Source organism: Vipera berus, assembly GCF_964194415.1.
Source record: "Vipera berus genome assembly, chromosome: 6".
NCBI lineage: Eukaryota > Metazoa > Chordata > Lepidosauria > Squamata > Viperidae > Vipera > Vipera berus.
The window spans coordinates 45,191,927-45,207,182 of record NC_138208.1 but is presented as its reverse complement, the minus strand read 5'-3'; the positions used below and the strand labels follow the sequence as shown (position 1 = coordinate 45,207,182).

The 15,256-nt window shown below is 35.4% G+C and overlaps 1 protein-coding gene across 1 annotated transcript in view; it reads left to right on the top strand.

Moving 5' to 3' along the window:
* Positions 1–12,989, top strand: part of TSPAN8 (tetraspanin 8) — a 36,095-nt gene extending 23,106 nt beyond the window's left edge. Inside the window, exons 4-9 of the mRNA XM_081331862.1 lie at positions 559–687; positions 2,910–2,984; positions 3,063–3,170; positions 9,312–9,437; positions 10,799–10,882; positions 12,564–12,989. Of these exons, the coding sequence (XP_081187988.1) occupies positions 559–687; positions 2,910–2,984; positions 3,063–3,170; positions 9,312–9,437; positions 10,799–10,882; positions 12,564–12,617 (576 nt within the window). The 3' untranslated portion in view covers positions 12,618–12,989. The remainder of the gene's footprint in view (positions 1–558; positions 688–2,909; positions 2,985–3,062; positions 3,171–9,311; positions 9,438–10,798; positions 10,883–12,563) is intronic.
* Positions 12,990–15,256: the final 2,267 nt, after the last annotated feature.

Here is a 15,256-nt window from a genome sequence, read left to right as displayed (position 1 = left end):
ACTTTTAATCTGACAGAGCAAAATGTGTTATAGTTCACTCAAGCTGTTAACAGCTACTGGTTTGATTATTTTTTTTTACTTTTACTGTTGATTTTATTTTCCTTAGTTATTTGTATATATATAGATTTATTTTTACTAGCTTTTCATTATAATATATGAGTTTATTTGTCATCCAGGAAATAAAATGACACTGAAAATGCAGGATATGAGTAATACATAAATATTCATCATTCTGGTCTAATCTAGGAATTGTCTAAAAACCAGGCAATCCCACTTCTGCTTGACCTGTTCCACTTCATCTCGCCCATACTTAACCAATCCACTGCCTCCTCGGGAGTTCCAGCACTAGAGCAATATCCTTGGGTGCTGAACAGTCAGAATGAAATGCCATGACTGTGGGTTATTGTCTTAGGGCAATTTAGTTTGCTGATAATATGACTTATGTCTATGAATAATAGAGAGCTGTTCATTTGCTCCTAGTTTTCTTTTTAGATGACTTTTAGCTTCTTTAACTATTTCATTGATTGTATCTGAAATCTCGTATTTCTTTTTTTACAGGAATTCAAAATAGACTCAAGCATGCTTAATGCTGTTAATCTCCTTATTGCTGTGGGCTCAGTAATTATGGTGCTTGGGTTTCTCGGTTGCTGTGGTGCCATGAAGGAGAGCCAGTGCATGCTCCTCCTGGTAGAGTTTCAATTTCTGTGACATTTTCTTTGCCAATATTTTCAGAGCAATGACCCTGCATGTATTTATCTTGTCAGACAATAAGTGATCTTTAATGCAAGTTTTAGGTAGGATTTATGGACATTTCTCAAGCACTAGAGTGTGCCTTGCACTGCCAATGACAAGAGTGTAATGACACTGTAATGAATTCATTACCATATTCTGTGTGGAAAGATACGAGTTTAAGGAGATTTTGGGAAAATGTGAATTACAAATGAATGATAAAAATGATACCTGGTTTCCTTCCTAAGCCAAAGTCCATAAATATAGGTGGCCCTCGACTTACAACAGTTTGTTTAGTGACCATTCAAAATTATAATGACACTGAAAAAATGACTTATGACCATTTTTCACACTTACGACCATTGTAGCATCCCCATGGTCATGTGATCAAAATTTGGATGCTTGACCATTGGTTCATATTTATGATGGTTGCAGTATCCTGGGGTCACCTGAACAGATTTTGTAACCTTCTAACAAGCAAAGTCAATGGGGAAGCCAGATTCACTTAACAACCATGTTACTAACTTAACTAACTGCAGTGATTCACTTAACAACTGTGGCTAGAAAGGTTGTAAAATGGGGCAAAACGTAACAAATATCTCACTCAACAACATAAATTTTGGGCTCAATTTTTGGTTGTAAATCGAGACTACCTGTATTGTTACGTATCTGCACACTAGATAGAAAGTCTAATACAAGCTAAAGTGAACTTTGATTACAGATTACATAGACTTCATATATTATGAACGCCTATTTTTCAAGAAGGAAAGAAAGGAACCTGAACCAACTAGATTTCAGAATGAAAATAACTGCTTTTCTCCAATCACTAAAATATTTAATAAGTAGAAGTCTGCCAAAGGAGATATGCCTTTACCATTTTCCTAAATAAATACACCTTAGTAGAAGAACATCCCACAATCTGGGAGCCACAGAAGAGGCTTTTTCCCAAGAACCCACCAGTCAGTCTTGAGCAGCTTCTGAAGTAACTGGACAATTTGTAGACTATCTCAAAGTTAATTAGATGTTTTACCCTTGCACCAGACAGAAGCTTGTCCTGCCTCCATGATTCCATACATTTCATCACCTGGATAGGTCTAATCAGTATTAGAAAGCAAGTTCAGACTCAATGGATATATTTATTTTGATGAGTGTATTGTGATAAAGGCAGGTTTGTAGATACCAAAACAGAAGACCTTCACAAAACTCTTTAAACAGTTTTAAGTAGCTAGTCAGCTGTAAAATTAAGATCCTTTCTTCCCCTCTCCTCTTCTGATATTCCTTTCTACTGAAACATTGGTTTTAATGAATCGTTTTCATACTATCTTGTAAAAAACAAATTTGACTTTTATAAGGCTCCATTATTTTAATTCAACATTGTCCATCATTCTTGTTGACTAGTGATCTATCTGTAAATATTTATGCCTAGACTAATCAGGATTATGAATGACATTTAAACTGCCTCGGTTATACCCGTTGAAATCAATGGATCTTCATTTTTTCAGAACTTACTTACTGTAGGTTAGGGTTAGGGTTAGGGTTAAATGTTGTAACGTGTTAAAATATACATGGTCTACTTTCATTAATTATTCAGAAACACTATAATTACCATATAGGCAAGGACATTTCATTGAAAGGATACAATTGTTTAGTCTAATGCAGGGATGTCAAACTGCCAGCCTGTGGGCCGGATGCATCACACCAAAACCGCGCCCACCCCATTGCCGGCAATGGGAAAAAAGTCACAATACATCTTGACACATCATGTGATGTCGCGAGTTTGACACCCACGGTCTAATGGATGGAAAGCAATATGGCATCCCTGTATTGTAAAAATTATTGTCTAGAGAAAATGCAGCTTTGTTTCAGAATTATGTACAATTATGTACATACGTACAGAAAGTTAATTTTAGTTTTCCTGAATACATAAAAAGTTGTATTTTCTTAAAATATCTCTTATATACAACTTTTGAACATTAAAGAGGAAAACTTATGTTGCTTTGCCTATACTCACATTCTGATCTCAAAATCTATCAGCCTTTCCTAACAAGTACCTTTTCAAGAGATTGTTTTTTCATTTTGTAACATCTTACAAATCATTTTAGAACATTTACAAAAAGAACCAATATGTAAATACACCCTCCTGAAACAGAGATGATTATTATTTATTTTTTTCCCATCAGTTTTTCATTGGACTACTGATGATTCTGCTTCTTCAAATTGTAGCAGGCATTTTGGGAGCAGTATATAAGTCTCAGGTATTTCATTCTTCAATCTTACTAAGTTATGTAGTAATTAAATTACACAGGCTGATTGTATCATCTATTCATTTGCAGATTGAAGGCGTTGTAAACGAGACTCTCCAGAAGGAAATTGGCGTATTGCAAATTGCTTCAACAAATGATAAGGATGCTCTGGAAGGTTTCCACAAACTTGAGATAAAGGCAAATTAATTTTATTAACATTTATTATTATTTCTACTTCACTTGTTCCAACATGTTAAAATCAAACTATATTTGAAAAATGTTGCCATCTCCCATTCCTTAATTTCACAATAGCAAAAGATCAAGCTTTATTGAATACAAATAATCTGTACCAAAATGCCTGAATCCCAGTAACATTAATGAGCTGAGGAAATGATGCATGTATCTGGTATTCCAGGCAATTTTAGATAACTGTAATCTACTAGAGCCTGTTCATGACACTGCTGACTTGTCAAGAATTCTGTTTTCAAGCTGTAGATCAGTGTTTCTCAATCTTGGCAACTTTAAGGCAACTTTCCACAGTACTTCCAGAATAATTCCTGGAGCTGAAGTCCACATGTCTTAAAGTTGTCAAGGTTTAGTAACAGTGCTGTAGATTATTACTTGATGTTCAGAGATTAGCAGGCAGTGATACATACAGTATCTATCATTGTAGAACACTTCTGACTGTTTTATTTTTACTTATCAGGAAAAAGAATAGCCTTTTTAATTTGGTTTAAAGGAGGCATTGACATAGGGATGTGGGAAAATGGGGCAAGTGAATATGTATGCATCATGATATCACATCACAAACTCATTACTTTTCATGCTAGTATCTTACATTGGGATGCAAGTATGGAAGAATAGGGTTTGAAGCATGACTCTGGTGTGCATATATGCCTAGGGATGCCAACAATCCTATAGAGTTAGGCTTTTATATTTAATCTCTTTTCTTTTTCCAGTCTTCTGACCAAAGAGATATTGCCCACATATTCTCAAGCTGTTTTTTTCTAATCTTACAGGTTGTAAAATATAATGTAATATTTCTGTCTGTCTAACATTGCATTTCTAAACAACAAAGTAATCTCAATTTTCTGCAGAAGCAGCTATAAACTCATCAATTTTCCCATTTTTGTGTCAGTGAATGGTATACACCTCTTATATGGCCCTTCTGGGAAGAATATTCAGCAAAGGTGGTGGAGAACTGAAAAAACTGCAGTATAAGCTTTGCTGCTTATGTGTCAGAAGAATTAGTTGGATGACAGGATGCTGAACAGACTTACTTAGAACACATCTTTTCTCTTTGCTTTTTATATCTGTTAGAGCAAAAAGCATTGCCAGAAGTTCAACATGCAATGCAATTTCTTAAGTATCTATCTGTACACTCTCACTTGGTGATAGGTTGTAGGCAGTAGAATATTGGTTTTCAATATGATCTTTATATTAGAGATTATAGCAAGTGTACAATATGTAAGCCTACTTGGAGTAAAAGTGGGCTTTGATTATGCTTGTGGTATATGATATTGCTTGTGGAGTGGAACTGATGGATCCACACAGGGAAGTAAAAATGTAGGCTTAGCTATCAATGAAAGAGCTAAATGTGTGCCAGAAGCTATGAATTGATGCATGAAAGTAGGATCCACAGGTTGGTGATAATTACATTTCATGAATGATGATAAAAGAAAACTTGATATGACTTTTGGAAAACATGATGAGACACTTTGAATCTGCATAACCTGGATGGAGGAGGCAGAATGTTCTAGCAGGAAACACTGATGCTGGTAAGATAGAAATGAGAAAGTTCCAAAAATCATTCATTTAGAGCCCCAAGAAGACATGAAAATGGTATCTATTTAGGAAAGTGTTTGTTTTAAATAATTGGCTTAAGGATGTCTATTCATACATAGAAATCACAAAGTATGATTTTCATACAGGTACATGCACTGCAAAAGGATATCTGCCAAACTTTCGGTCAAGTACCTGCTCTAGTTTATACTTAGCAAAACTGTTTAGCTTTTTGTTTATTTAGAAGTTAGAAATATTTCAGTCCTACTTTCTACAGGACTGAAACTCATTGAATGAGTTTCATCCAATGCAAACAGCAACAACAACAACAACAACGTTGGAAGGGACCTTGGCGGTCATCTAGTCCAATTCCCTACTCAGGCAGGAAACCCTTAACATTTCAGACAAATGGCTGTCCAGTCTCTCCTTTAAAACTTCCAGTGTTGGAGCATTCACAGCTTCTGGAGACAGGTTGTTCCACTGGTTAATTGTTCTGTCAGGAAGTTTCTCCTTAGTTCTAGGTTGCTTCTCTCCTTGACTAGTTTCCATCCGTTGCTTCTTGTCCTGCTTTCAGGTGCTTTGGAGAATAGCTTGACTCCCTCTTCTTTGTGGCAGCCCCTGAGATATTGGAACACTGCTATCATATCACCCTTGCCCTTCTCTTCATTAGACTAGACATACCCAATTCCAGCAACCGTTCCTTATATGTTTTAGCCTCCAGTCCCTTGATTATCTTTGTTGCTCTTCTCTGTACTCTTTCTAGGTAAAGGTAAAGGTTCCCCCACACATGCGTGCTAGTCGTTTCCAACTCTAGGGGTCAGTGCTCATCTCTGTTTCAAAGCCGAAGAGCCAGTGCTTGTCCGAGGACGTCTCCGTGGTCATGTGGCCGGCATGACTAGATGCCAAAGGGGCACAGAACACTGTTACCTTCCCACCGTAGTGGTCCCTATTTTTCTACTTGCATTTTTATGTGCTTTCGAACTGCTAGGTTGGCAGAAGCTGGGATGAGTAACAGGTGCTCACTCTGTTATGGGGCACTCGGGATTCGACCCGCGAAACGGCCGACCTTCTGATCGACAAGCTCAGCATCCTAACCCACTCAACATATTTTTTACATCATGGTGACCAAAACTGGATGCAGTATTCCAAGTGTGGCCTTACCAAGGCATTGTAAAGTGGTATTAATACTTCACTTGATCTTGATTCGATCTCTCTGTTAATGCAGCCTAGCACTGTGTTGGCTTTTTTGATAACTGCAGCACATATTTAAGTGATTATTACTAGGACTCCAAGATCCTTCTTACTATTGAGCAAGGTACCACCTATACTGTGCATTTGATTTTTCTTGCCTAATTTTTTTTTCACCATTGAATTTCATTTTGTTAGATAGTGCCCAATCAAGATCCTTCTGTATCTTAAGCCTATCTTCTGGAGTGTTGGCTATTCCTGCCAGCTTGGTGTTGTCTGTAAATTTGATGAGTTCCCCATCTATCCCCTCATCCAAATCATTGATGAAGTTGTTGAAGAGCACTGGGCCCAGAACAGAGCCCTGGGGCACCCCACTACACACTTCCCTCCATGTAGATGCAGTTCCATTGAGGACCAGATGCTGAGTACAGCCAGTCAGCCAGCTATGAATCCATCTGGTGGTGATGCTGGCTAACCCACATTTTTCTATCTTATCAAGTAGTAGGTTGTGGTCTACTTTATCAAATGCCTTACTGAGGTCCAAGTAAATTATATCCACAGCATTCCTCTGGTCCACTAATTTTGTCATCTGGTCATAGAATGCAATAAGATTTGTCTGGCATGATCTGTTTTTGACAAACCCATGTTAGCTTTTGGTAATGACTTTGTTTGCCTCTAGGTGTTCACTGATTTGTTGCTTGATTAACTTTTCCAAGATCTTCCCAGGTATTGAAGTCATGCTGATAGGTCTGTAGTCTCCTAGATATTTTCCCCCCTTTTTTTTGAAGATGGGAACTACTTCAGCTTTTTCCCAGTCCTCTGGTAGCTCCCCAGTGCTCCAGGATCTTTGAAAAATATAGTTCAGTGCCTCTGAGATCACATCTGCCAGTTCCTTCAGAACCTTGGGGTGTAATCCATCTGGTTCTGGTGATTTGAACTCATCTAGGATGGACAAGTGCTCACTTACCATTTTCTTGCCTATCTTAACTTCTGTTTTTAATCTGTTTTTTACAGTACTGTTTTTGTTAGGTTGCACTGTTTTTTCCCTTTGTGTAAATACGGATGCAAAAAACAAGTTGAGTAGTTCTGCTTTCTCCCTGTTGTTTGTCACCTTCTTGCCACTTTCTCCCACTAATGGACCAATCATTTCCTTAACTTTTCTTCTTGTTTTTTACATGTTGAAAGAAGCTTTTTTTTTTGTTATTATTTTTTACTTTTGTTGCAAATCTTAGTTCATTTTGAGCTTTCCTCACTTTATCTTTGCAGGCTTAGGCTATTTGCTGATATTCTGCCTTAGTTATGTGCCCCTCTGTTGTAGCAGGTTCTTTGGCGCAGGAATGAACAAGAGGCAAGTGAGTTCAGGAAAACTCATGTTTATTTGCTTGCAGAATCTGAACTGGGAATTGGGCTGTAACTAGCCCCAATATATAGTCTAGCCCCTAGGCAGCAGCCAATAGGTTTGAAGCAACCATTGCCGCCTAGGGACAGCCAATAGCAGCACTGGAGACTTGTAGTCTGGGTTGCTGGAGAGCCGTTAGCTGCTCCAGCAACCCATGTGGTATTGCCATTGAGCCCAATACATAACACCCTCTTTCCACTTTTTATACTTGTCCTTTTTGTCTTTCAATTTATCAGAGAGTTCTTTATGCAGCAATGCTGGTTTCTTTTGAGAGCTGTTGTTTTTCTTCTTTGTTGGTATTGTGCTAGACTGAGCTTTTATTATTTATTTATTTATTTATTTTAATCCCATTTATATCCCGCCCTTCTCCGAAGACTCAGGGCGGCTTACAATTTAAAGCACAAATCAATGTGCTTAGCAATAGCCTTCATTCTATGTATATGCCTGCTTATTAGGGGCTTTTGCCCCCCGCCCCAAGCGGCATTATTACAAAGTCAGCTTATTGCCCCCAACAATTATCTCACTTTTCAAAATTTCCCAAGCTTCTTGAGTTGTTTTCCCCTTGAGGATTCTCATACATGGAATCCTTCCCAAGCTCTCTTTATGTTTATTGAAATTAGCTCTCTTAAAGTCCAAGACTCTAGTTTGACTGTGTTCTATTGCTTGTGCTTGCATAATGTTGAATTCCAATATTGCATGATCACTCCCCCCAAATGTGGAAGATTTCAATTATAACCTAGAACGGGTTATTCCTCCCCACCCACGAAAACAAGAATATCAATAAACTAAGAAAACAAAGGATTTTAAGCAAAAGAAATAGCCCAACTGTGGACCTTGAAACAAGCAGCAACCCTTTAGGTCTTTAGAAATTAAATTGAGATGTTTGTTAGGATGCTTATTTCCTGAGTGAAACTTCAGTAAAGTTGTTTTTTCTCCCCTCTTTTCACTTAGGCTTGGGGGGGGGGAAGCAGAACAAAACCTAGTAATATGAATAGAAGGAACATTTTCTCTAAGCCTGACTTTATTACCTTGGCAGTGGTCTAGTTTCTGCCAGTGGAAAAGTAGGCTATCTGCAACCCCTGCAGACCCATAGCAGTGCAAAAGGCACACACAATTCAACTCTCAAAATTGACTATCATAGGAATAACAACTGATTTGACCTGGTACAAAGCCCTGATAAGATGCCCTTAGCCTTATGACCATAACAACAGAGAAAATGCTTTTAAAAAGCACAGTTAATTTAAACAGATCGTGATATGTAATTAAGAGAAATCTCCTTTTAGAACAGTTGAAAACAAACAGACGCTTCTTTGATAAACTAACACACCCTTAAAAAATATCAGAATTTACTTGGGCTATGTGTGTAAAAGTGTGCTCATTCAGAAATATAAAGAGGATGCTGATTGTATCACTCCAAGAATTAAATAATAAAGGTTCCAGTAACTATTGATGTTTAAGTTAAACAAGATAAGAGAAACAGAAATGTATGAAATAGAATGTTACACATTCTTTTTTAAAAAATCTTTCTTAGTCACACAAATTTCGGCTCTTTAGGTAAAACCGCTCCAGGATCAACAACAGATCTGCCTAGGCTTGGTGACACATAGTATATTAAACCAATATTTAAATAGACATTATTTCAGAACAATTGTTATTCTTTATCTAAATGTAGCATCAGGAGAGTTTTCCCCCTCATGCTGATTTTTGCTTTTTGAATATCGTTTAATTGTAACACCATCACAAAGAACAATTCAGCTTGGATGATTTCATTACAGTATTGCTGATTTTTCTAATTTCTGTACTTTTTAAAAAATTATGTAGCTCTCTTCACAATTTTATTCTTTTATTTTAAATGAAAGCTTTGAAATGATCTACATACTGACAATGTTGGTAAACATATTTTTACTATTTGCTAAGCTATCTTTTGTCACTGATTTTCACTAAACTCTTCATTATTGTTTTTCTTGTAGTACAAATGTTGTGGCAAATTTAATGGAAAATCAGATTGGGGGAAAAACGCTGATCCTTACAAGGGATGTGAATGTGAACAGACAGACATAGGTACAGATTATTGTGTTGGAAAAGCGTATGTAAAGGTAAGGAAAAAAAATTGCATGAGTACATCAATGACTATTAGGTATAGTGGCCATTTGTGGCTTCCAAATTCATATATCATGGAATCATTCTAGGGAACAATAATGCAGGTTGGTTATCAGGCATTGATTGGATGTTTATACTATTGCCCTATTCTTCATCGAGGAAGCATCCTGGTTAGGGAAAAGCTAATGAAAACCATGAGTATTATAACGTGCATTTCCGTTACTTTCCATTACCTTATTCTTTGATTGTTTCTGATGCCTTCGAATCAGTCTTAATTACTATCAACTACCTGGACAAGTCCCTGCAGTTCTCTTGGCAAGACTTCAGAAGTGTTTTGTTATCGCTTGCTTCCTTGGGCTGAGAGAAAGTGATTGGCCTAAGGTCATCTAGATGTTTTCATCCCTTAGGCAGAACTAGAATTCATGATTTCCTAGTTTCTAGCTCAGTAGTTTTAAATAGTGCTATATCATACCAAAATGGGTACAGTAGTTGTTTTTTAAGATCCTTCCTTTAAGCACTGGGCCAAGATATGCAAATCATTTGTAGAGTTTGTTATGTGTTATGTGAGTTACTGATTCCAGAAATAATATATGTTTGTAGCTTTTTAAACAGCTGATACTTTCTAATGTTAGACATCAGAGTCACTTGATGGATAGGCAGTCATATAAAATAAACAAATGAACACATCAAATTTTTGGACATGCATGTTGTTCTTTTATATTCCACAATAAGTACAAATACATCAAAGTGTTCCTTTATATAATGATACACAATCTTCTGTCTAACAATGCATTGATAAAGCTTGTAAAAGAATGCATGATGGATTGATGAAGGATTGTGAAAATGATCACATTGAAAATAATCGAGAGACAACTTAGACTAATATTCATATGACTTAATAGTTATCACAATTGGCAGCTCTCATCAAATTTTATAGGCCAACTTATTTTTATTATTTTGCACATTTCATCCACATAAAATATGGAATTCATTGAAAATTCACGTGTGGCTCAGTAATTCATTAACCTTAGTGTTCAGATTTTAAAAGAGTTGTTTCATCTGATTGATTTTCTAAACCTGTATGAAACCAATTATCAAAACTGTTCAGTTTCTTAAATGTTCCAATTGTAACACTTATCAAAAACAAGTAAGATCTTATTTATTTATTCAATTATCCACTTTTTTCATTAGAAATATAAAAATCTCACAGCCGATCTTGAAAGTTTTTCAAAAATGAAGATATATTATTCATTTCTCCTTTGCCTTTTGACACCAGCAAAATTTGTAACATGGCTTTTAAGTTATAAATAGCTAATGCATGTGTGACTTATGTCATTTGTCTTTGCCTTTATTTTAGACTTGTGCAGCTGTAATCATGGAAATGTTCAAGAAAAATATGGTTATAGTTATGGGGATAGCATTTGGACTGGCATTTATTGAGGTATACTAATAAAATCTTATTTCAACCTGTTATCATATTGCAAGCTATAATTTTGGTAGTACACTGATCAAGTCACTTGTTAAAGCATGAACATATATCAACAATATTGATAGTGATTTGATGAAGAATATTTCTGCATGTTCAGAAATGGGCTGCTGCTAGGCTGCCACCTTCCATGTTTTGGATTCAAAAGTCCTGTCAATTTGTGTGTGTGTGGGGGGGGGGAATGGAGTTAACACAAAATTAGAACATAAAAGATTGAGCCCACTGAATAAATGGAGTCACTTCCGTTGTTAACGGTTTAACAGTTAATAGTTAGCTCTGCAGATAACAGTTGCTTGGACTTCTGAGCTTCCCACTGTAAATGTTTGGCAACTTATTACTATCGCACACTCTTTTGTAAGGGTAAAGTCTTCATTGGGTGAGGCAAGAATTTATATTGAGGGAGGATGCTTTTTCTTTTCCTCTTTGGTTTGTGTTTTTGTTTTAATTTCTGCTATTACTGTGTAGGGCGTTCGATAGAGATTTCATGTTTTCTATCTCAAAATAATAAGAAATTGTTGTCAAGTGTAGTAGTGAGAGAAGGCTTCACAAAGGCTGGAGAATAGAAGCTTGAAGCTGTATGTCGTCCTAAAACACAGATTATTTACTTCTCTTACAGCTGATGTACAATAGCTATGCTGTCTTATAACTAGTTCTTTTAGAGTGAATTCCAATTCCCTTTATTTGTGGAACAGTGAAGCAGACTTGCCTTAATGACTGCCTCTTTTTATGTAGTGTTGTTGTTTAGTGTTTGTTTCAACTATTGATTACAAAACTCTAGTCAAAGTTCTGAATTTTTTTAGCTCTTCATAAACACGTGGCAGCTTTAAAATAATCAGTTTTAAAGCTACCAAGTGTTCATGAAGAACTAAAAAAATAATTCAATTTTTAAACTCCAGTGAAAAAGTCCATTTGATAGTTTAAATTTAGTTGAAGCAGTGCATATATGAACGTGTTCCAACATCTGCTTTAATTTGCTATTAATTTTTGTTAAACTGAAGTGACCACTTATCTAGAACAGCAAATCCCCACATTTATAACAGTTGCAGAAGAATTCAAATTACAGATATTGTGATACCTTTGAGACAAACCATTTTAAAAAAATCTTTCTATAATATTCCTTCCATGGGAATATATTCCATGGCTTTGATGTAGTGAACATAATTCCATGAAAATTTATGTAAGAAAACATTAGTTATTCAATTATGCAAGATTGTTGTTTTGCTGTAATTTATTATAGAAGTGCAAATAACTCATATCTTCATGAGTAAGGTTTCTAAGAATCCTAATGTTGACAAGAAGCAGTATGAAAAATCTTTTCAGCTCTCAGGAAATCTGATATCTTTCCCACAAATGTTGCAATACAAAGCACTAGTAAGAATCTCACCACTTGTCTTCGCCCTTTAAAACAATCTATCTTTCAGAATAAGTTGAAGTTTCCTATGCTGCGATATACATGGGTTTCATTAAAATCCCACTCTGAAAGTCATATCTCTAAATGGTGTTGGAACAATCTTTAACGTGGCAGATCCATTAGTACATGCAAAATCCAAGAATTTTACAAAATGTTCTTGCTGTGTACTGAACTGTTACTGAAGTTGCCAAACAATGCATCTTAAACATCTTTCTTCCTTTTCAGATTGTTGGCATGGTTTTTTCAATGAGCCTTTACTGCCAGATCCAGAAAAAATGAAACCATGGAAATCATCAGCCAAATGAGAAAGCTTTGTAGATTGAGGAATCAGATCTGTAGTTGAATTTTTTTTAAGAAAGCACTACATACAATTTGAGTTTGGGGTGGTGGTAATTTGCAACCTATTTGACTATTGAAAAAAAGCACTTGCTCTACATTGTGCTGACCCAATATATTGTTTTCTACTCATTTGTTTTCTGAATTAAAGTTGAAACGTACTTAACTCATTTTCACTAACAAAGTTATTTGCTTTATATATGTGCACGCCCACACCCACACATAAACATATCTCCACAAAAAAATTCTTACTTCCCAACTGTGCACGCAGAGACTTGTATAATATTGTTCCCTTTAACATTGCTGAAATGCTGTGAAATGAAACCTGCCTGCTCTTTGAACAAATTGATCTATCAATCTGTTCAATCAATCCAATTGTCCTAGTTTATCCTAGCCATTTAAGAAGCATAGCTTACTGAACAGTGTATATTTACTATTTATTTATAAAATTTATTGGCCACCCATCTTACCACAGGGTTAACTCTGGATGGCTTAAAATCATAAAAATCTGTCTGTCTGTCTGTCTGTCTGTCTGTCTGTCTGTCTGTCTGTCTGTCTGTCTGTCTGTCTGTCTGTCTATCTATCTATCTATCTATCTATCTATCTATCTATCTATCTATCTATCTATCTATCTATCTAAAAACATAAATAAGTTAAAACCAAACATTAAATGTTATGCTATGCTGAGCTAATGGTTAATCTCCTGCTAAGAGACAAAGAGAATTTTACCATTGTTCAGCAATTTGGATAACCTGCCTTTTCAGTAATGAACATATAACATGTTGCTTCCAGGAAAAAAAGAGGCACTCATAAGCATGTGTACAATTATAGAAACATTTACATATCCATGTTTACATACTATGTATATCTATAACTAGGCAGGCAGTAAAGAGGATTCCTACATTGTGGATGCTAAACTCACTCTTTTTTCTTTGCTTTGTTGCCATTTACACTTTCATTCTTTGAATGCATGGATATAAGTTAGAAAACATATGTCCAAGGTCTTCAGATGTAAATTGAGCATTGAGAAAAAACTGCTAAAACATGTATAATCTTGTGCACTAATATGAGTTCTTCAAAATTCAAAGTGCTTCTCATTAATATTTATGAGGATTAATATTTATCGCCCACTACCCTTACATGGTTACAGTTGTCCAAAAGCTGATTGTGCTAACTTCAAAGTAGCACTTGAAAGGAGACTGTTTTCTGATCTGTAAACATTTCTGGAATATAATTTAAGGGTTTCACATCATCAAATTTCACAGTTTTATATAAATTTGTAAATCTGATCTTTTTGATTGCTATGAAATATATATTATTCAGTTTTACTCAATTTCTTAACAATCTATCTTTAAAATGCCAAGAAATTGTACTCTGCTTACTTGGGTAGTAACCAAAAATTGTTTTGATCCATCAATCCAAGTCACGAATACAAAAAGGCAGTAATTTATAGCAGAATCAGCAGATTGGCTAGGAGTCTCATTTTAAAAGGTATTGGAAGAGAATCAGAATTTCAGATTCTGATTTAATACTGTTGGTAACAACACTCCCTCAATGTTTAATAAAGTTAACCTGTTATATAAAAGTCAGCATGTGAAAGGAGATTTTGTGAGTATTATAGACATTACATTTAATTTGTTCAGGGACTACAGGTGCAATCCTGAAGCATAAATTCCCAGTAAATAGATAAATTTGCTTAAATATTGGAGCTGATGTCCAGGAGAAAAAAATATGGATATTTGTAATAAGGGAGGATATGTTTTTTCAAAAGAGGAACAATTTTTCCTACATGCCTATATGGTTAACCTATTTTAGGGCTTTTAAAGTATCTTGAACTAACCACAGAAGCTGGTGCTGCTACATTTGTGGGCTCATTTTGGATGTATTTTTCTGCAATATTTACTTTATGCAATTTATAAGACTTTCTAATAGGTGTGCTTTTTAGTGTGCAACTTTCTCCACTATTTTTAAATAAAGCTTTCTCAAATACATCTTAGCTTAAGTGAAGTTTCCTTGCTCCATATGATGAATATAAGCTTATGCATTTGTTACTGCTGTCCATGCTGCAATGGAATTTGTTTTGGCAGATAACAACTTTTTGAAATAAAATAAATCCCTAACAGATTTCTTTTATATCCATATCTGAGAATTATGGAAGGATAATTCAGACAAACATCTCAGAAACTTACTGGAAAATGGAATTAATAAAATCTCCTTACAAAATGGTAGGTAAATACAATTAACTAAGATTTAATGATAGAGAGAATTTGGTGGTCAGAAAGACTGCATTTTACATCTTCCAGGAGAGAGTTGGCATGTTTTTAGTTATATGGCAAAATTCATGTGGTTTCCAATCCAAAGGTGGTATTCATTTCTATAGTTACAAATCCTTCTGTGTAATTGAACAGAATGTAATTGAACAGAAAAATCAATAGATATATAAGCTACAAGCAGCTAATAATAGATAAAATACTACTTTAAGATGTTTCATAGTTTTCTTTAATTAGTGTGTCTACCAGCAATTGCGCCTATAAACATTTTAGAGGAAATGGCTTCATATATTATACAGCCGTGGTGGCAAA